This window comes from Sphaerodactylus townsendi, linkage group LG06 (genome assembly GCF_021028975.2).
Source record: "Sphaerodactylus townsendi isolate TG3544 linkage group LG06, MPM_Stown_v2.3, whole genome shotgun sequence".
Taxonomy (NCBI): domain Eukaryota; kingdom Metazoa; phylum Chordata; class Lepidosauria; order Squamata; family Sphaerodactylidae; genus Sphaerodactylus; species Sphaerodactylus townsendi.
The window spans coordinates 44,968,237-44,990,936 of NC_059430.1; the positions used below are offsets into that span (position 1 = coordinate 44,968,237).

The 22,700-nt window shown below is 40.6% G+C and overlaps 1 protein-coding gene across 1 annotated transcript in view; it reads right to left on the reverse strand.

Annotated features, from left to right (window-relative positions):
• The window catches only part of NR1H4 (nuclear receptor subfamily 1 group H member 4), a 39,195-nt gene extending 17,010 nt beyond the window's left edge, over positions 1 to 22,185 (reverse strand). Inside the window, exons 1-4 of the mRNA XM_048501320.1 lie at positions 22,085 to 22,185; positions 14,912 to 15,036; positions 6,247 to 6,609; positions 2,154 to 2,294 (exon numbers count right to left, since the gene is read on the reverse strand). Of these exons, the coding sequence (XP_048357277.1) occupies positions 2,154 to 2,294; positions 6,247 to 6,609; positions 14,912 to 14,996 (589 nt within the window). The 5' untranslated portion in view covers positions 14,997 to 15,036; positions 22,085 to 22,185. The remainder of the gene's footprint in view (positions 1 to 2,153; positions 2,295 to 6,246; positions 6,610 to 14,911; positions 15,037 to 22,084) is intronic.
• Positions 22,186 to 22,700: the final 515 nt, after the last annotated feature.

A 22,700-nucleotide genomic window follows, 5' to 3' on the forward strand; every position in this document is an offset into this window, starting at 1 on the left:
ATTTTTATGTATACAGAATAACGTGTCTGAAATTAGGGCTGCCAGCCTCCAAGTGGGTACTGGAGATTTCCCAGAATTAGAACTCATCTCCAGACATCAGAGATCAGTCCCCCTGGAGAAAATGGTGGCTTTGGAGGGTGAACACCACTGAGGGCATTATACACCACTGAGGTTCCTCCTCAAACCCGGGCTGTATCCTAAAATCTCCAGCAATTTCCCAACCCAGAGTTGGAAATTCTATTTGAAACAGATGCTGAATCAACAACACATGAATAAGGCCATAAACATTTATAAGACAACCCCTTCTTTTTTTGCAGTATGGTAACACAATAATTACAACACTGTCCTATGAGTAAAAGAAGCAAAGTCCAAGGTATATTTAATTTCAAAGTTACATCTTTACTTAAAGTCAAATTACAAATAGGAGTTTCAAGTTTAATTGCTCTGGCCAACCCTGAATTTTTTTAAAAAGAAAAAAAAGTACTGTGAAAAGTATACAGTGCCACTCCATGTTTGAGAGTTGTTAGGCAAACAGCTTGCAAAATGTCCTCATTGCTGCACTTTAGAAGAACATGTTCATGTTTAAGTTATGAGTTATATGAGCTTCATAGTAACAAAGTACAGGTTTCCATTGCAGAGGAAGATTCAAATGGCAGCACCTATTGTTGCCCTTTGTTACTTGTAGGTCAATGATCAGCTGATTTAAAAGTTTCCAGTACTCTTGGACAGTATTCTTTACATTGACCTATTTTTTTCACATTATTCTATTATTAGTTACTAGATCAGTTCTGAACATTTGCTCTCTGTCAATTATTGGGACAGATGAAGTTGGGTTTACACCCATGGACGTTTATTTTCATTCAACACTTCATTATTACTTTGGCAACATTTGTTTGCACATTTATACACTAGGTGGAAATAGGGCCTATCTCAAAATCTCTGTGGTCTGTTAAATGTACAAAATGAAAGATTAATTATATTATAATTCTTGCATGAATTTCAAATGTTGACAGAAGCTTTTGTTTTCCACAGAGCCTAGCAGTTAATATAGCATCTCACAATCAGATTGGAGGATAAAAGTATATTAAAAACTCACAGTAAATTAATTTCCGGTATGAACCTAAATTGGTTTGACACCACAGTTATGCTAAGTTATTGGAATCATCAACAAGGAATGCAAGTTGCTGCCTTAGTCTCAGCCCTGTAGCTTTACAAAAGCAGTGTATGTCAAAGATGGAAAGTTTTAAATGAAGTCCAGCATTAGCACTCACAGCTACAATTAAGCTAACATTAAGAGTCTGCACACAGCCCCTTAGTCCAGTGTAAAATACACATGTTGTATGTTTTGTGCTAAAAGATAGTTGAAGAAGCATAAAATGTGACAGGCTTGTGTTTAGTGATATAAAGCTGTTTCTCATCCATATGTAAAAAGCAGAGGAGGCAACACTGAAGAGCTGTAAATGTAGGTCTGTATATCATTTAAGTTCATTAATAATATAGATATTTGAATAATTTTAGGAAAAGTCTTATAGGCCTTTTGAAGACTTTCCCACAACTGCAAACTGCCAAGACACTAAGCACTTTTTCAGTGCTCCTCTGGTAATGTGGTCTATAATCTCAGAAGAAAACTTTAAATAAGATGCTCTTCAACATTCTCATGTCATGAGCAATCTGCTTTTCTACATTCCTTAGAACTGGCATATTGCTATTTTTATTTTGTTTCTCAACTCTGTAGTGAGATATTACAGGAAGGTGAAAGCATTTTTCACTGATTCCTCTTTTCTGCTGCGAACACACACACATTTTACTCCTCAAAGTCCCCTATTCCCCAGGAACAGCATTTTGTGGAGACCAGTGGGCTGGAAAGTTCCACTCTGCTGATAGAAAATTTGATCTAGATCCAGCCAGCTCTTAGATATGCCTAAGGTAATATCTTGAACTCTACCCATTTTACAGTCTATTTTCCGTAACATGTGGGTGTAATAGTCTTTCCCTAGCCTCTACAAATTTACAAAGAATTCACTGTTGCATAGATTACACAGATTTCTCAGCAGAGATGGAACACATTAAGCTATACAAATATAACACTTAACATTTGTATATTGTGTCCAAAGCACTTTACATACATGGTTAAGGTAATCCTGTATACGTACATTCAGCCAGCATTCCCACTTGCTTGCACTTTTGCAGACGACACTCCTGACATTTTCTTCTCATGTACATGTCCATCTCACAATTTCCTCCATTTTTACACTTGTATACAGCATTTTTGGTGATACTTCTTCTGAAGAATCCTAATGAATTAACAAAGATATATGCAGTATAGGAATTTAGCTTGCCAATAATTTTTGCTTTTAGAAATAAACCCCACTATGGTGTTGTGTGGTTTCCGGCCTATATGACTGTGTTCTAGAAGCATTTTCTCCTGATGTTTAATCTGCATCTGTGACTGGCATTTTCAGAGGAACTGATGGTAGTAAAGCAAGTGGAGTATATATACCTGTGGAATGTTCAGGGTGGGAGAAAGAAACATTTGCCTGTTAACAAGTGTAAAGGGTGCAATTAACAAGCTTGATTTGCACATGTTGGATGGGATCCACCCATTTAGCATATGAGTAACTATGAAGATAGCGTAATCAATTAGTGAGGGCATCTGCACTATAGTAGCTTGGCCTTTTGATCCCTTTGATTGTTTACTGCTGGAGACATCCTTTGTCTGGATGGTGTTCACTAGCCCTTTGATTGCTTACTGCCTGGAGACATCCTTTGTCTGGGCAGTGTTCATTAGTCACTGTCTTGATTCTAATGTTTTTCAGTACTGGTAGCCAAATTTTGTCCATTTTCATGGTTTCTTCCTGTCTGTTGAAATTGTCCATGTGCTGGTGGATTTCAATGGCTTCTCTGTGTAGTCTGACATAGTGGTTGTCAGAGTGGTCCAGAATTTCTGTGTTTTCAAATAATATTCTGTGCCCAGCCTTTGACAATACATTAAACTGCACTATGTAGTCATACGAGGGACCACATCTCCACATATGAATCCATGGGACAACTATGATTCTCACAGTGGCCTCTATCTACCATACCACTTACTAGGAGCGTTTGATTCTCTTCAACCTGTGTATGGTTTTTTTCAGTTGTGGATCCAACCTTACAGTCTGCCTCAGGAAGTCAGGAAAGTACCACAATTTCCAGAGGATCACAAGGAAACGCAAGGCAGTTTTGCACAGACCACTTTTTGTTGGCTTGCATGGACATTTTACTGATTATAAAGGATTTGTCTGTGATGAAGCTAAGTATGTCAATTCTATAGAAGTTTTAGAGGGTTATTTTGAATGGACTTATATTTTTACATTAGTTGTAAGCAGCTTTTGGGCATAAATATCCTACTATATAAAAGGCAAACCGTATCGGTGACAATGCACTTCTTATAGGAGGAGTCTGGGATATGTAGTCCAGAGGGCGCCAGTTCTTCTGCACAGAGGGCGCAATGGGACTACCTTCATGAGGGTGCTGTAGGGAAGGGTTCCAGAGGCCAAGAGGTGGTTTGTGGCGACAGCCTGGTGGACAGCAACAGTGCTCATCAGAATATTCCCAAGACAGTCTTCATAGTAGGTGAGAGGGCTGGTTGAGATTGTGGGTGGGGAAGCAACTGCCTGAGGGGGATAAGAGAGGGATGAAAGGCCTTTCCAGAGGGGGATCTGGTGAAGGGGGAGGAAGTTTGAGAAGGGAGATGTGGCCTCCTTTCTGTGTTTGATTGCTGACGCTCAATTAGCGTTACTTTAATCATGTTTACTTATTAGCAAACGTCCATATATTGTTTGATTTACTCCCAAGTAAGAACTGTAGCTCTGTAGGCTATAATGCCACAGTCAGTTAGTGACTAGGTCCTGTACCTAGGAGGAGTGGGTAAGCATAGAACTATTAAGACAAGAAATGACATTATAGCAGTCAGGACACCATTCTCCCCAGTTTTCTCCAGCTGCTCAGATAACCTTCATAACAAACAATTAATACTGGCATTATACATTTACGCCTAGCTAGAGGATATCATGCATTATTTTGTGGCTACAGAGCCACAGAAGACAATTCCTCTGGCCAACAGTTTAGAAAGGGAACTGGCTTAGAACCCTTGGAAAACTCAAAAGGAGCAAGGCACAGGGGAGATACTATCTCCTGTTGGTTGTCTCCAAATTGCATTTAATTTTGTACACTGAAATCTCTAAATCATATCTACTTCATAATTCCTGGCTCTGGCACTCCTATAATTTAAAATAGATTGTGAAAGTTTTTCTGTTACAGGATAATAAAATGGCACCCTTTATCAATAAAACTGGAGCTCTGCTATGTCCATTTGAAGTTGCATCTAAAATGTCTTACGTACAGCAAGAATTTAAATATAGTTGACTGACACAGAGCTCTTTTGAAATGCAAATACTTTGGTGCTTTCACTCACAGCCACATATCTTTTTGTGCAATGATTCAATAGGAGTTTAGCAGATTTGCATAGACTGAATTGTGAAGGGGAAGGTGAGATTTGAAGCTGAATATTTCAGTAACACTTAAAAAAAGCATCATTTTAAAAATCATAATCCAGTTGATATACAAAAACAAACACATTACCAAATAAATAAACAAATAAATCTCTAGGTATCGGATCAATATGAAAAATGAAATACAAAACTGGCATGGAGATTGTTTTGCTGAATCCAAACAGACCTATGCTAGAAATAAGAGTTGCACTCATTTTGGTGCTCAAATGATATGCTCTCCACTTGCCCTGGGCCTTCTGTCTAAGGGTAATGTTTCTTCCTATTTGGATTCTCTGGTTAAAGTTATGTAGAACCTTTGTGTACTCAAGATTGCCTTTTTCAGTGGTTTTGCTGGGTCATCTGCCAAGGATCCCTTTTTGTACCATGTTTAAATAAATAAATGTTTTTTTAAAAAACCCTCCTGGTCATTAAGGAGGATAGAAGTAGAACGGGGAGGTCTGCATGTACTGTTCCTTGGATAAGCCAACTCTGTTATTAATATATTGAGATATCGATATCTCAACATGAGCATTTAGAAAAGTGTGAAGAAGTTAGCAACATGGAAAGGGGTTGAGGGGGGAGGCGTGGACGGCAATGTGAGGGAAGGTAGAGCTAGGTAGGCTGGGCATGGGCAGAGGAAATATGTCCAGGGCAATGTCGTACTCACTGACAAATCTGCCCGCTTTGGCAGCAAAGCAAATTAAAACTTGCACTAGTTGTGTTGTGTTGATTGACACAGAGAGAATGGAAAGTGAAAGTGGGGCTTGAGGAAATACATCTGTACAAGAAATCTTGCTGCAATAGACGCTACTACTGCTGCTGTCGGGACTGGGCAGGGACAGGATGGGGCCTTCACCGGCTTGCAGCTCTGCATGTGCCCCCTCCCCCCTCTGTCCACTTCTGGAGGTGGGTGATTCTCCCTGGCAAAGCACCTCTGAGTTTAGAAGAGAGGCAGATGGGCAGCGGTGGAAAGCGAAGGCTTTAAAGGGGTAGCCAGGATGCCCACACTCAAGTGGTACCCGGGACATGTGGCCTGGCTTGCCCCACTTTTGTTACATGCCTGATGGTGACTGAATCAATGTCAGTCAGTAACATTTATGACTGAGGAGAGTTGAACCCTGGTCTCACATGCTGTACTACTGCACTCCATTGGCTCCATCTGGTCTATAAAAAAAAGTTCCTTTAAATTTTATTTTTCATAAATTTTGTACATTTTTCCCTCTACACTAGAAACACCAGATCATGTGCAATTCCAATGATCATGTGCAGAAAGTTTGTAGAGGATACCACTCTTTAAGTTGTGTGAACGAAGAAATGGTCAAATCAGATCAGCTGAATTTAGTCATCCTCTGTGCAAAATAATGCATTCAAGATCCACACTCAGAAGAAATGACAGAATTGGGATATCTGTGCAAAACATTAAAAAATGTGTGGCCATTCTTGATCTACTGCGAACTCTGGCCTTAAGCTTACCATCAGCTATTGTCTGAAGTGCTAAAACCTTGTTGACGTTCTAAAGTATAAAGAAAGTCTCTTCAATTTGACCTGTTTGAAATCACTAAATCTTTTTTTCTGAGATCTTTGTAAACAGATAATGCAACCTAATGTAAACAGATTTTCCTATTTTGACCATGCTTCAGCATTCAGCTGATTGTATAAAGTACCACAAATAAGTAGCCTCATGTTTTACTTTCAGCCATTTGAAATTATGCCTTACCTTTGCAGCCTTCACAAGTAAGGGCATTATAATGGTACCCAGAGGCTTTGTCCCCACAAACTACACACAGCTCTTCGCCTTTCATTCTTCCTGAGGAAGGACCCATACGAGACTTCTTGCCAACAGGCATGCCTCCTACTTCTGGCTCCTTGATGAAAAAGTTATCAGAAGGAATTTTTCTGAGCTCATACATTACAGGTGAGTACCATTCTTCAGGCTGCTGGGAACAGAAGCCAAGGCTGGAGTAATAAGGAAGTGAAGAGACTGGAGGCTGTGCTGGAGAGAAATGTGCAGTGTTGTATTGCGAATAAGGGGAGGCATCAGAATATTGCTCAGGAGAAGTCATTGGCTCTGGAAACACACCTGGATAATAACACAGAAACAACCTCTATTATTTAACTCACTGGTATGGCTTTTTGTTCCCAAATTATTAGTTTAAGAGTCTGCTTATTAACAAATTTATGCTTCCTCCACCCTTCAGTATCTATTGATGTTCAATCATTTTGGGTTGAACGTTTATAAAAATATTGAACAGTACAGAATCCACTACAGATTCCTGAGGCACTCCACTTGTCACTCCTCTCCAAAAGGATGAGGAACCATTAACAAGCACTCTTTAGGTATGATCTGTCAACCAATTATGGATCCACCAAGCAGTAACAGAATCCACACCATATTTTACCAGCTTGTCAATAAGAATATAATATGGAACTTTATCCAAAGCCTTACTGAACTGTGTTTTGGAAGAGAGAAAGAAAGGCTTGGGGAAAGAGAGGCTTGGGGAAAGAGAGAGAAGAAGACAGAAGGATGAATATGTGAGGGAGGGGAAAAATAAAGAAGAGGGGGAGATTGGAAGGACAGAAATAGAAGTGAGAAGAAGAGAAGGAAGTAGGAAGAGATGCAATGGAGGCTTTCAGGGAAAGAAAGAGGAAATACTGGGGGATGGGGAAATGAGACCGACACACATACCCTCAAGTCCTTGCTGGTTCATGCTTGTAAATATACATATTTAAATATAAATATACATAAATATACATATGTGATTCCCCCACCTGAAATCAAAAGTGGTATAACTCATTCTATCCCCTTAACAGACTACCACTAACTTCTTCTTTCAGTCTGGTGTGTCAAGCCTTGTGACAGTGATTTCCATAAGTTAATTGTACTTTGTGGAACAAGCAAATATGTTTAGTATTGCTTTATGAGACTCACTTTGTCTCTGCATACACAGAAATGGGAGAGAAATCAGGTCATACCAGACCATTTCAGCAAATGTTGAGTCAGGAATTGAACGTACACCTCCAGCAATGGAAATTACCGGTATATGGGAAGTTCGGGTTTAGGTTCTCAGACCCCACGATTCTTTTGTGCTCAGTTTGTAGTCTTAGACAAATTATTTCACTCTTAAAATCATTCATTTCCTTTTCTAAAATAGATGTTCTGTTGCAGAAGCAAACGTGAAGCCCAGGAATGGTCTGGTGTTTGGGCCTCAGCCCCTACCTTGTACTCGGTTTATGGCCTTGGGAAAGTCCCTGTCTCCATATGGTCCATCATTCTCTTTTCAACAGTGGCTAGCCACATTTTTTTAGGAAGCAAACAAGCAAAGTATGAGGACAATAGAAACCATTTTTGTCTCCAGCACCTGATTTTCATGGATGTACTATTTCTTACCATGGAGATTCCATTTATCTATCATGGCTGATTAAAAGGCTGCCATGGGTAAGGTTGGAGAAACAGGTAGGAAGAGCTTGCTAAAGTGGAGCAGAAGAAAGGTGGTAGGGTGAAACTGAGGGATAAAGCACTCCCAATTTGCGTGGGAGGCACTAACTAGTCACTGTGTCTTGAAATAATCTGTTACTAACCCCTTACTGTTCAGCTAGACCTCCTTCTTTACCATACACAAGAAAAGCATGGAGCAGGGAAGGAACACCACAGTTCTCTGTCAATTTATGGTCGCTACCTGTTACAGCTCAGCTTGGTCTAGTGGAGGACCTCTGAAAGAAAGACTCAGATGGAGAGGAGAGGACAGTTTTGGTTCCAGATCGCCAGCCACCCCCTATAAATACTGAGCCTGACCAGATATTAGCCCCTGCAGGACCAGGTCCAGAGGCTCAGGCAGATCATGCAGGCGGGAATCCACAGCCAGGTCCAAGCTCTGAGATTCCCCAGGCAGGGTCTAGCTCTGAGGCTCTTCAGCCTCTTCACAATGAGCCAGAAGGAATGCTGCCAGCCCCATCACCTCCCCTGTCTCCAGAGCCACAGGAGCAATGCAGGAGGAGACTGTGTGCTAGGTTACAGCGGAGGAGATGCAGTAGCAGGTTAGCAGCCATGGGATGAGCCGACTTGGATGCTAAGTCCTTACAGGAGCCAGAATAAAGTAACCCAGCTGCAAGAAGTTATTGCACCAGGGAATGGGAGGCTGGTTATAAAAGAGCAGTTGCAACTGAGCTATCTTGTGGCAGCAACATTGTGTTTCAGTTTGCAGGTCTCTGTTCCTAGCCTTGTGTACTCATTAAATAACTGCACTCGCTGAATAACTGTGTCCGGACTGTCTGTTGGTTCCTGAGGGCCTGTCTATGACACCACCTAGTGCTATTATTTCTTGGAGTAGGTGGACCATCAGCTTTATCTGTAACCGGTTCCTACATGAACTTGTTACATTCTCAAGCAAGAATGCTTAGGATCACAACATAGTTTAATTAAGTCTTAATGGCTGGATGATTTTGAGTACACACTCTTGCTTTGGAAACTTAACACACACCAGAGGATCACTGGAATTCTACTTTAAAACAAAAATAAATAAAGCAGGCAGCACAACTTAAGTCATCTCACCCTTCACATAGCAAATGCATTCTCATTCACAATCACAAAGCAAGAAGAATGAAAATAACCCTCACTAGAAATTTCATCTTAGGACAGGGAACATATTTAGTCAATGAAGCAAAAACAGCTTAGGAAGGTGAACTGCATTAGACCCAGTTTGTAGATAGAGGTACCAGTATAGTTAAAATAACCATATATAGTATTTACAGCTGCAAGCCACAGATGGTCTGGGAAAATAGCTTACCTTTAGAAGATTTAAGCCTGACAATTTATATGACAATTCCAGAAAAAAACCACTCCTCGTATAGTGTGGATCTCTCCGGCTTCCTTAACATCCCTATACTTTACTCAGAAGTGAAAACTAAAACTTCCTTTAAGATTAGCCAAGGAAAGACTAGGCTAGAGGTTATATAGTTTACTGATTAACTTTAATATGAGTCAGTTTGAAAAATATCTGAGAAAATAACTATGTCAAATGTCCTATCCAATTAGTTAAAATCTGAGGAACTTTCTCTGAGAGGAACACCCATGAAGCTATGCACAATTCTATTCAGTCCTAAAACTGTACAGCTTTACATGACATGTTATTTTGTACATATAAGTCAAACTTAATATATATAGTACATGCCATCTTGGAATAAACCAACATCTGAAATCAGATATGAGAATCAAATCCATTGTAATATTTTGTGACACACAAAAAATCCAGCCTGGGACTGCTGCAAGGTTTGGGTTCTTGTTACACCTGGATAATGTGCCAGTAATGGATACTTTCGAAGAAATGTTCAGTCCACTGTTATTTCTTACTAGCGGTACCCGGCCACGCGTTGCTGTGGCTGAGTGTGGTGAAATGGAAATGAAAGAAAATTAAGCCTGTGTTAATGAAGCCCTTACTTTTCTCATAGTGAGAATTGATCAGTTGATCCCTGTGATTGTGCTCCCCCTCCCCAACAGATGGCTATTAAGGCTCTGTGTAAGGAAAGACTGCACCATCCTCTGAGGAGAATAGCCCTTACTTCTGAAGGTGTGTCTTATGGCTAGGTGAATTGTCTTTTCTCATAATTTGAATCCATTACTGTGTTTCCTAGTCTTCGACAGATGTAAATGTTGTACCTGGATACAGAGGAAGAGGTAGAAGAAGGCAGTTGGCATCCTGTTGCACAATTGCTTCCAAGTGGGTTTTGGAATTCTGTATGGTAAAATACAGTTGGGTAGTGTATCAAAAGTGGTTTGAAAGTGCACGTCCTGTAGTGTGAAGAGCATTATGCAGAGGCAGAAGAAGGCAGTTAGTGAGACACAGCCAAAGGGATCTTCTGGCACCATGAGCTGGGGGGCAGAGATGTGGGTAAGTGAGATGGGGGAGGGGGAGAGGCATGGCTTTGGGCCATGTGTGTGTGTGGGGGGGCTGTTTTTGTATGACTGGCCAATGTTGGGGGGGAGAGTACATTATTCCTTGGCTCAAGTAGGCATGGGGGAGGGCGAGGGGATTCCATTGGAGATGTAAAGGCTGCCGTAAAAATTCTGCTGGAGGAGTTAGCTGAAAAATTAGCCAAAGAATGCGTCTTCTTCTCCCCCCCCCCCAGCTCCTTCTGTGCATGTATGCCAGGTTTCCCCGCCTCCCCGTGAAATACAGGATTGCAAGCTGAAAGGGAGATCCACTCCTTCTGGGCAATCTGCCTCCAGAGATGTCCATGGTGTGCAGCAGATTTTTGGGGCACAAAGCAGGGGGGACCCAAGAGAACAGCCACTTCTCCCCTGCGTCAAGTGGAGCAGCAGGCACCATTGCCTGTGCTGCTGTGGTGCTCAAGTGGTGGTGATGGGGGGTCTGCTGGTGGGAGGGATTGTCCGCATCACTGGCACGTTAATCCCAGGGTCCAATGGAGAAGAAGGGGAATGATGCGTGCAGGTGTCCCATGAAACACTGCACAGTCCAGTGAGGGGAAGAGCCCTTACTTTTGTCATGTAGAAGATGTTTACTTGTACAACCATCTAGGCACTAGCCCCTGAATGAAACTCCCCTTGCAACCTGGGGGTGCGAGTGATTAGCAAACCCCGCCTAGGCATATGGTATCAAAGCCTGACCCACCGCAAGACCTCTTATGGATTTCCCCAGCAAAGGGGACACAGCACCCAGGCTCCTCCTCCCCTAAACAGATCAGTCCACATGTACAACCTGCCAAACAGCAAGGACACCAGCTTTTGCTCCTGCCAAAGTTTCCTAAGCTAACGACCAATTACACAATGCAAACCTGATTCTGTGGAGCCAAATGTTCATGCTGAACGCCTTGAACACCACTCCCAAAGGGGGTGCCCCATCCTCCATTGTTTCCAATGGGAGCTAATAGGAGATGGGGGCTACACTTTGAGGGTCCATAACTTTGGACCCCCCGAACCAAACTTTACCACACCTGGGTGGTATCATCAGGAGAGTCTCCTAAAGATACTCTGTAATTTTGGTGCTGCTAGCCTAAAAACTGTGCCCCCTGAAGGCCAAAAACTGAAAAACACTAAAAATACAAAAAACACAAATGAACATTGGGGGGGGGGGCATGCGCAAAACTCAGATTTTGCACCGGGTTCCATTTTCCCTAGCTACACCTCTGCTGGCAGGGGAGAGGCCTCGCATGCCGTGGGAGAGACCAGGCATGCTGGTGAGGGAGAAGACTCGTGGACCCTCAGGTCCGGCAGTTTCTAGGACACAACAGAATTTGGTAACATACACAGGGTGGGAAGAAGTATCTTAGGACATTTTTTCAGTACTCAGAAGTATTGCTTTTTAAATAAAAGCTGGTGCCCCCTCCTCTGGAATGAATATTTTGCTCACTTAATGTAAGATCAAATGCAATCTTGCTCCTGCTATACTCTGTTTCATGTAAAGATGTTAGTTCGATTGAGAAAATTGTTCTGTATTAGAATATGGTCCTGAACAAATATGAAAATTATCATTCATTTTTATGCACTGCCAATGTCAAAATCACTTTTTTGTGTATTATTGAACATGGTAGTTTGATACCAGAACATTTACTCCAGAATGCTTTTTTACTTTCAAACTTTCAAACAAATGAGGGGAGCAGTGCTAGGTAGGCACTAGCACCCAGGTGGAGCATTCTACAACAAAGAAGTTTTGTTCAGTGGTGAAGGAATATACAATCTATTATCATCTTTATGTGAAACAGAATATAGTATAATCATTTTACTTGTCCTGCTGATATGATGAATGGAGGGAGGAAAGATAGCAGTGGAGGGACAATGTAACAATAGAGGGAGGAAAGATGAACGGAGGCTTATTAATAACATAGTTATAGACTTAAAGCCCAAAATTAAAAATTGAAACCAAATGGAGTTGGTGAAAATAATTACTAACCACTGTCACTGCTTAGTAAGTCAGAAAGCAAAATTCACTAGTCTGTAATTTTGGAAGCAACTATAATAGCAGAGTTTCAATATTTATTTGTTAACAGTATTTTCAACCTGTCTTTCTCACTAGATTGGGCTACCATTAAATGGCAGCAAATGATCATCACTATATGTTATGGTGCAGATGGGAGCCATTTGGATTTTCCACCTCAAGATCTCTTGGTCAAGGATAAGCAAGGACATGGTATTCATTGCCTCACTTGTACAACCTCACTTGTATGGACAGATAATCAGCTTCCCACATGGTACAAGCAGATGTTGGGTGCTCAAGGCATGTCTGTAATTACCAGTATATCCTTTATAACTGAATCAGACCTGCTGGCTTAGTAAGTGTTATATTGGACAAAATTAGTTTTCATTAGCATCAACAATGTAAGGGGAAAGCATATATCTACAAGACTGAAGTCTGAAATTATCTTGATTCTACTGAAAGGAATTATGCAGGTAGTATTGGTGAATGCAAATCCTGTGTTTGGGTGGTGAATTAACAAAGCTTGTCTACCAATACTTAAAAACCCCAAAAGCAAACCCCAAAAGCATGCTAAGTTCATGAACAATGGACTCCACCCAAACACAGGATTTGCATGCACCAATACTGCTTCCGCTGCAGGGCATGAAAATGTTAATCACTCCCTGGACTGATAAACCCCACCCACAGTACAATATAATACGATGCACTCAACCACATCTTTGCATAACAAGTTCCACCCAAACACTTACTGATTGGTTCCCCACCCTGGGACATCCCCACTAAACACACACACACACACACACACACACACACACACACACTAAACATTCCCTTCTCACTGATACAGTGTGTAACAGACTTCTCTCTGTGACACATCTCTGAAGATGCCAGCCACAGATGAAGGAGAAATGTTAGGAACAAGATCCACCAGACCACAACCACACAGCCCAGAAAACTCACCACAACCAACTGGATTATTGTTTGTACAAGGTCCAAGGGCATGATAAACAAACATGTTCATTCTTTGTAACCACAGCAAGTAGCCAAGCTTTATTAAAGCTGAATATGGGTGATGTAGTGCTACTATTGCAAGTTCTTTGATGCTCATAGCCAAGGCATGCTTTTGCAACTGGACTGAGCAATCGCTAAAAGGCCAAGGCCAGCACTGGCAGTAGCTGCATATGGGCTACAGGTCAGCTGAGGCTTTGTTTGCTGCTATAAGAATTTGTATTCAGGTGCTAACTGATCAATTGATGAAAAGAAAAGGTCATTTTCATTAATGTCATACTAAAACCAAACCAAACATTAATAGCAAACTAAAATAATCATTTGGGAAGCCATGAGGACTTGGGGGGCAGGTATCCCTCACCCACTATAGTCTTGCTTTCTCTCTTCTTGCTGAGCTTAATTTGCCCCACCCCCAACTCTGGCTCCACTTGTTCTCCCACACACTTTTTTATTTTTCCTCCCAATCATCCACTTTCCCAGATGTTCATTCCTAACGAAACCACGCAACTGCTCTTTCCTCTTCTCAGTCACTCACCTTATTCACTCTTTTCTTCCTCCTCCATCTTATTAAGCTCTCTTTTCATCCACCTAGTCCTGCCAGCTTCAGGTTGAGAAATACCTGGAGATTTGGGGGGCGGAGCCTGAGGAGGCAGAGGGTTTGGGGAGGGGAGGGACTGCAGTAGGGTATAATACCATAGAGTCCACTGAACTGAGGAGGCTGCTAATTTCTTTGAGTGTATGTAAAGAGCTAACAGTGGTATAACTTTCAATTCTTGTATTATTACCACCAGATGGGTTTACTGAAGGGTTGTTGGATGTAGCTATGTTTCAATAGCAGATTTTTATAGTAGTTTTAAAATGTGTTGTATTATTACTATTGTTTTTAAGATTGTCCATTGAAATGTATTTTACTTTGTTGTAAGCCACCTCAAGCCTTGCTTGTCAAGAGAGTGGTGGAGCATCAATTTGATCAAATAAATAAATAAAACATCAGACTTTCCCTTTTAGCTGATAGGATAACAGAATGGTCCGTCAAGCTGTAGATATTGTTTAAAACTCTTTTCCCCTGATTCAGTCTGGCCTGCAGGAAAGAAAGAAGGCTCAGAGCTGAACTGCTAATTTCTTTGCAGGTCCAAGCCAGAGGAAAAAAGTACCCAGAGCAGTAGCAGCAAGAGCCATTGAAAGACCGTGTGAGGGAGAAGCAGCTCTGCACTACTTTAAGTTAACATTTTGGATTTTCTCTTTTTCTTATGTTATTGGGCACTGTTTGCTCGGATTTCCTTTTGTTCTGAGTGCCCTGCCTGAATGACTCTGAAGATACTGTCCTTGTTTTCTGAAGAGGTTCAGCCAAGCCAGAGCATTTTCTATAAATAGCTTACAGCTCACAGTTCTCCCCATGTTTTGCACTGAATTATCTTTTAATTTCAGCTGTATTGTCTGACTTACCAAATAAAGGATGCCCTTGAGAATGAGGGAATCCATCAGAGGCAGGTAATTGGGAATGCCCTATTAAGTTCATCTCTGATCCCATATAGACTTTGACTGTAACAAATCTTATTCTTCAAAAGAACCTGAAAAGACACAGAAAGAAGATATATCTGCAGGCCAAGTTTCATGATGGTGATTCATATCAGTGGGGCAGTCCAGTTGTAGCTGCCATGTTGATGTGAATTGTAGAAAGCAGCATCTGTTGACTGCTGTTGCACCGATTCAAACATCACTTCTTCTAAAAGTCTGCATTCAGAAGGGCATCCTGCTTGAAGGGCTGAGGATGCTGAAGCATTTGTACAAGTCCATATTCTATGCAAAAGCATTGAGTTATTGGTCAGTATGATCTTCATCACATATCATTTTGGGGTAGTGCAGTGCTTGTGAAGATTGGCCACTAAAGTTCATTTACAAAGCATGATCAACAGATGACACCCATCTGCTAATGAGCAATTTAGCATTATACATAATCCACTGACTAACTTAAATTCATACTTCAATATTTGGTAAACTGCTTCAGCACAATGAAAAGGTGGAGTAAAAACTGAACTAAGGCCCTTTCCACATATGTGCGGAAACGCACCTCCACCAGCATGAAGTATGCCGGTGGAGGCTCAGGGACTGTTCACATGCTAGCGTGCATGCAGCCCTGACTTCTCCTGCAGCCGAGAGGCGGCTCTGCACAGAGCTGCCTCTTGGTGGTCCCCCTTCACTCACCGTCTTATGCAGCATCCCTCTGGAGGACTGCAAAGACCCGCCCACGCTGCCCTGCAATCTCCAGAGGGCGGGTCTCTGCAGCCCTCCAGAGGGACGCTGCACAAGCCGGTGAGTGGAACCAACAGGGAAAGCAGCGGCCTCCCAGCAGTGCGGTTTGCACCATGCTGTGGGGAACACACAGTTTTTCGAAAACCTCGCTCAACAAGGTTTTCAGGGGCAGCTTCATGCTGCCCGGGGAAAGCCAGAACGGCGTTGCTGCACAGCAGCAATGCATCCTGTGCGAAAGGTCTCCCAGGGATGGCGTTTTTGCCGTCCCTGGGACGCTGTATTTGGCCCATGCGAAAAGGGCCTTAGAAATACATATAAAACTGAATGGATGATGGCAACACTTCTTATCACTGCGGGCCTGCCTGCCTGCCTCACTACTGCCTCTAGATCTTTGTAGGTCATCCTGTTGCCCCCCTGATTTTGCTGGTGAGTGAAGGTTCTGTCCAGCAGGGATAACCAGTTACTTTTAATGGGAGATGCTGGGAATTAAACCTGGAACCATCAGTATGTCATACAAATGCTCTACCACTGAATCGTGGCTCCCTTACTGTATTTTACTGTGTGAGTGTATGGTCATTCATTTAGCATTTCATAATACAAAACAGTATTCTAATCTGTGCCTTTGGGGAGGGCGGTATACAAATTAAATAAATAAATAAATAAATAAATAAATAAATAATCTAACACTTGTTAAAATAACCTAACAAGGAATATATGTCTTGGCTCACTCTTGTGTTCTTCACACAATAATTATCATGAAAATTGGCAATATGTTGCAGATCAACATTGTTGGTAAATGACAAGTCTTGTAACCAATTAGAATAGCTAATGCTAGTTCTTTAAAAAATGTATTTATTTATTTACTTTTTGTAGTCCACCTTTCTTTCTAATAGAATCCCAACGCAGCTTATTTCATTCTCCTCCCCTCCTTTTTTATCCTCCTAATAAGCCTGTAAGGTAGGTTAGGTTGCAAGTGTATGACTGGCCCAAAGTCAGCAAGTGAGCTTCCTGGGTTTCCCAGATCCTAGTCTGACACTTTAGCCATTATACTATGCTGGCTCTCATGTGATGTAAATTCAAGTAAAAAGCCTGGTAACTTTCTGCTGTGGAATAACGCAAACTAGTTCCTTTTAACATTATTGAAATGCAGCATTCTGTAAAGGTAGTAAGAAAATGGACATGCTGTCTTGGTCAGTGATAAAACAGAAATTCCATTAGTAGAGGATCTTTATTCCTCTGAATGGAATGTTGGATCAATGTGTTCATTTGCAAATGACATTTTGTTTGATGGACCACATAACCTTTCCATTTGTTTTTGTTAAGCACAATGTCTGTTTACATTTTTAGATTAGAATTAGCAGTTCCTGTTTGAGAGCTGAGATCCAAAAAACATGGGTTTATTTTTCACTTATGAATCATTCTCAGAGTTCACCTAGTTTTCTCCAGTAGCATAATACTTATTAATTAGAATATAGTGAACTTGGCCATGCACAGTTGAAATAAACAATTTTTTAAAAAAAATGTCAATCACTTTCACTTTCACTCTTGCAGCTGTCAAATAATTTTAAAATGGTCGGATCAAATTTTTGATCATAAATAATATGGTCTGTATATCCCAACTTAACTTGTTTCCAATTCCACCTTCAATTTTCTGTCCTTTGTCTGTTTCATACAGCTAATCTCTTCCTTGGGAAATGCATATATGATCTAAAATATATGGATGATCTTCCATGATCAGACATCTGGGAAAAGTGGGGATATGTTCAGTCTCATAGTATCTCAAGAATACTAAGAAGCTGCACAGAGACTGGTAAAGTATTAGGCCAGGTGTACAAAATAAGTCACTGTCTTTGCTGAACGTCAGTTGCCTTCAAATATATGAGTGAAAAAGATCTATTTGGCAATCCAATATGATTGCTGCTGGAATCAAATTATTGCCTAGAGGTCTGTGTAGATTCATTTTGCACTATACTCTGACTTGGAAGAGTATATCTTGCTGTCCCTTACTAATATCAATGCTAAGATTTTCACAGATATTTATCATAGTTTGCCTAGGTGGCACATCCTTACTAATGTTCGGTTGGTCATTAGAAAGGAAAGCAAATGAGTGACCACTGTGGAGTGTAAGATTCCCAGGTCTGCTTCTGAGAGGTCTCCTGTAAAAAAAAATTGCATAGGAGAAAATTTCCACTAGGTTCATATTTCCCTATAACAGAAACATTTTGATGGGAACATTCACATTTCATGAAATTGTTCCTTATGCATTTCTTAAATATATCAGGATTGGGAACAAGGGGAAAGACAATGACGCTCATGTTGAGCAATACTTCATTGCATATATGAATTATGACATTTTCAGGCACATTCCCATGATAAATGGTTGAAATGTCCCTGAAAAAAATATCCATCTTCTATGTCAGTTATCAAGATAACTATCAGCAGATATTAGAGGCTGGATCGAAAATGCCCTTCCCATTTGAGAAAAAACCTTCAGATCCAACTTAATATCAAAGGCAACAACTTTAGTTTTTCTTTGTTTTTCTTTAGTTTTTCTTTAGTTTTATTTTAGTTTTTCTTTGTCATATTTGTGAAACAACACCATTGCGACAATCAATGCTTAGAAAACTGGCTCTTATTACTCCGTGGAAATTTCAATATTGGAATATTCCAGGATGGTTGTATGAAACTCAAGTTAGTTGGTAGGATAAGTGTGCACACTTTTAGAGCCAAAATTGACCATATTTTTGTGAGTTGGATACCACATAATTTTTTTATTATAGAAGGGGCATCCTCCCCTTACTTTTAATAGATGGGGAATTCCCCCTTTACTATAGAACTTTGATTTGCCATTCATATTGTTTGGGGGGGGGGGGTCTCCCAGGAACAATGTTTTGCAGATCATTTTGGGCGGCACTGGGAGGAAGGAAGTGAAGAAATCTCATTTGGCTTATGGAAATCCTTTCTGTCAATGGAACTTTACTGCAGGATCTGAGAATCTTCGGCTGATTCCGCATGGGCCAAAAACAGCAGTGTGAAAACAATGTGAAAACGGTGTAAAAGGGATTAAAATGCTGTAAAAGGGTTTATACTGTTTTCACACTGTTTTCACACCGCCGTTTTTGGCCCATGCGGAATCAGCCTTCTTTTTACTTGATTGATGTGATTCATGTATAGATTACTGACTTAATTTAAAACTTTTTGGAGCTAGTGCTGCATTGTCATCCCTGGCTGCTGCTCTACTGTCCCCATCCCCCATCCCCAAACACACACACTTTGGATTGGGTTGTTAATGTGACACAGTTCAAAACTGAATTGGCTGTATGAGCAATGTCATTAAAGATTAGGAATAACAAGGAACCCATACATCATTTTTTTGTTCTTGACCTATATTTGGCTGCTTACATCTCACATGGGATGAAAACATGGTTTTTCATCATGTTTGAAAATTAATCTTTAAGGAGAAGGAAGTCTCTTGATGTTTCAGCAGCTAACATCATCCTGACCTTTATTATACCAGTGTCATTTATATATCTCCAGGAGATTTATAAATGCTTTGTTATTGCCTTTAATCTGTAAATAATCTTTTGTAAGACCTAAATCACAATCACAATCACAATAACCTTTATTGGCATTAGGTATTAGACAGTGGTTATACACTATTATTAAATTATTAAATTTAAAATCATATGTTACATCTATGGATTTTGCTTTCCAACTTGACAGTTCATTTGTAAAAATATAAAATGGATTAAAAGGGTTTAGCCATTCAATTCAAAGACAAATTTGTAAAACAGATACCATTTGACTATATTTAAGATCCAACGCCAGGAAATATCTGGCACTTCCCGATTTAGTTCTATTTGCTAAAAGGATATATCCAGTCCTCAAACTTGGGGGGTGCCATCATGACAGTCTCCAGATGATACCCTGAAATTTTGGTGCTGATGCGTCCAAAAATTCACCCCCTGCAGGAACATCCCAGAAATTTGCCCAAGAATCTTTGTTCTGCATTGAGTTTTCTGCATTGCTGTCAAAGCGGGTTGCAGGCTGGGGGGGGGGGGGGGCACATTTCTGAAGGCACAGTCTCAAAACTTTCATAATCTCATCAGTAGACTGCCCTAATGATACCCCCCCCCCCGGTTTGGTGCAGTTTGGTTAAGGGGGGTCAAAGTTATGGACCCTCAAAACTGTAGCCCCCATCTCCTATTAGCTCCCATTGGAAACAATGGGGGATGGGGCACCTCCTTTGGGAGTCCATAACTTTGGACTCCCTGAACCAAACCTCACCAAACCTGGGGGGTATCATAAGGACAGTCTCCTGATGATTCGCTGAACATTTGGTGCCACTAGCCTAAAAACCGCGCCCCCTGCAGGCCAAAAATGGAAAACCACTAAAAATACCCAAAAACGAACTCTGCATTTTGATAACCCCCACAAGGTGATGCCCTGGGCAGCTGCCCACCTTCCCCAATGGGCATTACGCCTAATTATTATTGGAGTCAGCAGGTTGATCCAGCCCTTTTATATGCAGAAGGGCACTTGTGTTCATTCAGTTTCCAATCATCTGTCCTCTGTAGTCCCCTAAATCACACCTCACACTGATTCTTGGAGTTCCCCAGTCCTCAGATGCATGGTGCAATTTCATGGGGAAGCGTGGAAGGTTTTGAAGCAAGAAGAGGGAGATGTCAATGATCCACTGTATGAGTGGTGCTTTACTCATTGTTCTCTGGATCCAAGCTACTGAGATTTAGTCCTGAATTCAGCCTTAGGGGTTTTTTTTCTTTTTACAGAATGGACATGAGATTCAGCTTTGCTAGTAAACCTCTCGAAGGATTTTATACTTGTACTTCACATCTGACTATGGCTCACCTTCAAAATAGGGCACAAATTGGCTGTGGAGCATTGTAAGGTGGAAGGTGGGGATTTAACCTTCCCCCCCTTCCACCTTCCACCCTTTCAATAGCAAAAAAAAAGGGGGTAAAGGACAGTTCCACAAGTCTACCCAAGTGTCTACCCAGACATATACAACCCATATTGGGACAAACAGCCATTTTTTGTTGTTGTTGAAATTGGTGCGAAGTGGAAGAAAGGGAAGAGTTCCAGACAGACATGAATGGGGATTTGGGTTGAGGGAATGCAGTGATGGGATTTAAATAATTTAACAACTGCTTGTTTACAAGCACCATTTTAACAACAGGTTCTGCCGAAGTGGTGCGAACCTGCTGAATACCACCATCGGGGGAATGCCTAACCCTAATTGCATTTCACTTCTTGCCTAATGAAACCCTAAAATGTTGTGTTTTATCTTTCTCAATAGTCAAAGGTAAAATAGCTAACACCCTGACTAAAATTATTGAATATTACGTTCTTTATGTTTGAGGTGAATTGGTGCAAAAATAATTTTGAATGGAACCTGGGTATTCCACAAAATTGAAATCCTCAATTAGGGATTGGTATATCATGCCAATATGTGTCCAACTCTGCTATTGCAAGGTCTTATTGTATTTCAGTCATATTGTATCTCACCCTAAGTCTGGAGGTAATTTGGGGACTTAATTCTATTTTTATAGGTTAGGTTTTGTTACCTTTCTTTGTAAGCAGAATACGTCCCCCACTATTGCATGAACTTGCACAGTACATATTGACTTGGCCTGAAGATCTAGGTGCTCCTATAATGCTCATAAATAATCAATAATGACATCCTTTGGCTTTTAAAATGGGTCCTTTGGTAAAGTGGCACATTTCATTAGCTATAACACGTATATAAAACAAGTAATCCAACAAGTTACTTTCATATGAAAACGAGCTATATTGCTATTAGAAAATGTTACTGAGAGTGGCAATTGCAGTAAACCAGATAGGATGTTTAATATTTGTAAAAAGTTAACTGCCAGTGTAATTATTATTTAATCCATATTGCAGCCCAATATGCAAGCCCTGAGGATGACTGTCAGGTTTTGCAGATCCATTAATTCATAGAGTTGCCATAAGTTGGAAACAACTTGATGGTACATAACACACATTCCAATAATGAGCAAAACCTAGTAATTTTGCAACTGATTATATATTAACGTGTTGAAATGACAAAAATCACATTCAGTCAGCAGTCAGGAATGCTACCTGCCATACAAATAATGCCTTTTTAATCATATTACTTTTCTCCCCACTGAAGTTCTGCTTCTCAAGTGATAGTATGCTAGGGTACACATCACAGTTTAAAACTTGGCCTCTAGATCAGTGACATTTGTAGATTCTCATTAAACGTAGCATGTGAATTCATATACTAGCTAAGAACCAATAAAATGTTAGAGAAACTACACATACTAACACAACAGTATTGGGGGGATCCATTAAATAGTAACTTACTTTCAGGGTCTTCTTGTAGTCTGTCAGTTAACACTGAATCAGTGGTTCTGCACTCAGTTCAAAATCCTAATGATTTTCGAACAAGAGGATTTTTGTTTTGCTTCTCTCACTTCTGCAGAAGCCTTCTGCGATAACATGCTGACTTTAGGCTCATTCTCATCTCTCCATTGGTTCAGCACTGCAATGTACAAAGATTACTCATTAACAGCTCTTTTCTTTGCTGAACCAACTAAACAGGCTAGAAGCATTGGAACTTTCTGTAAGCTAGACAGATATCAACTCTGGGATACACTTTTTTTATCCACTGAAAATTCTTGTCAAGCAGCCATGAAAGAAATGTTGTCAAGTACTGACATTTGTTTCTATTGAATAAGACAATCAGAAGCTCACTGAAATAGCTCATGTGATTCCAGTGCTCAATTGTGTTTCAATCCTTGAAGAAGGGACTGGTGCCCCATTTTTTTTGAAGAACACCTAATCCTGTTTAATGGCACAATTGTAATTAAGAACTTTAACTTCTTTAACCCCTCACCTCTAGAAAATGCAGATAATTTATCACTATAATTTTAATGTATAAGTATAATTTATCAATATAATGATATTTCTGAAAACTGAA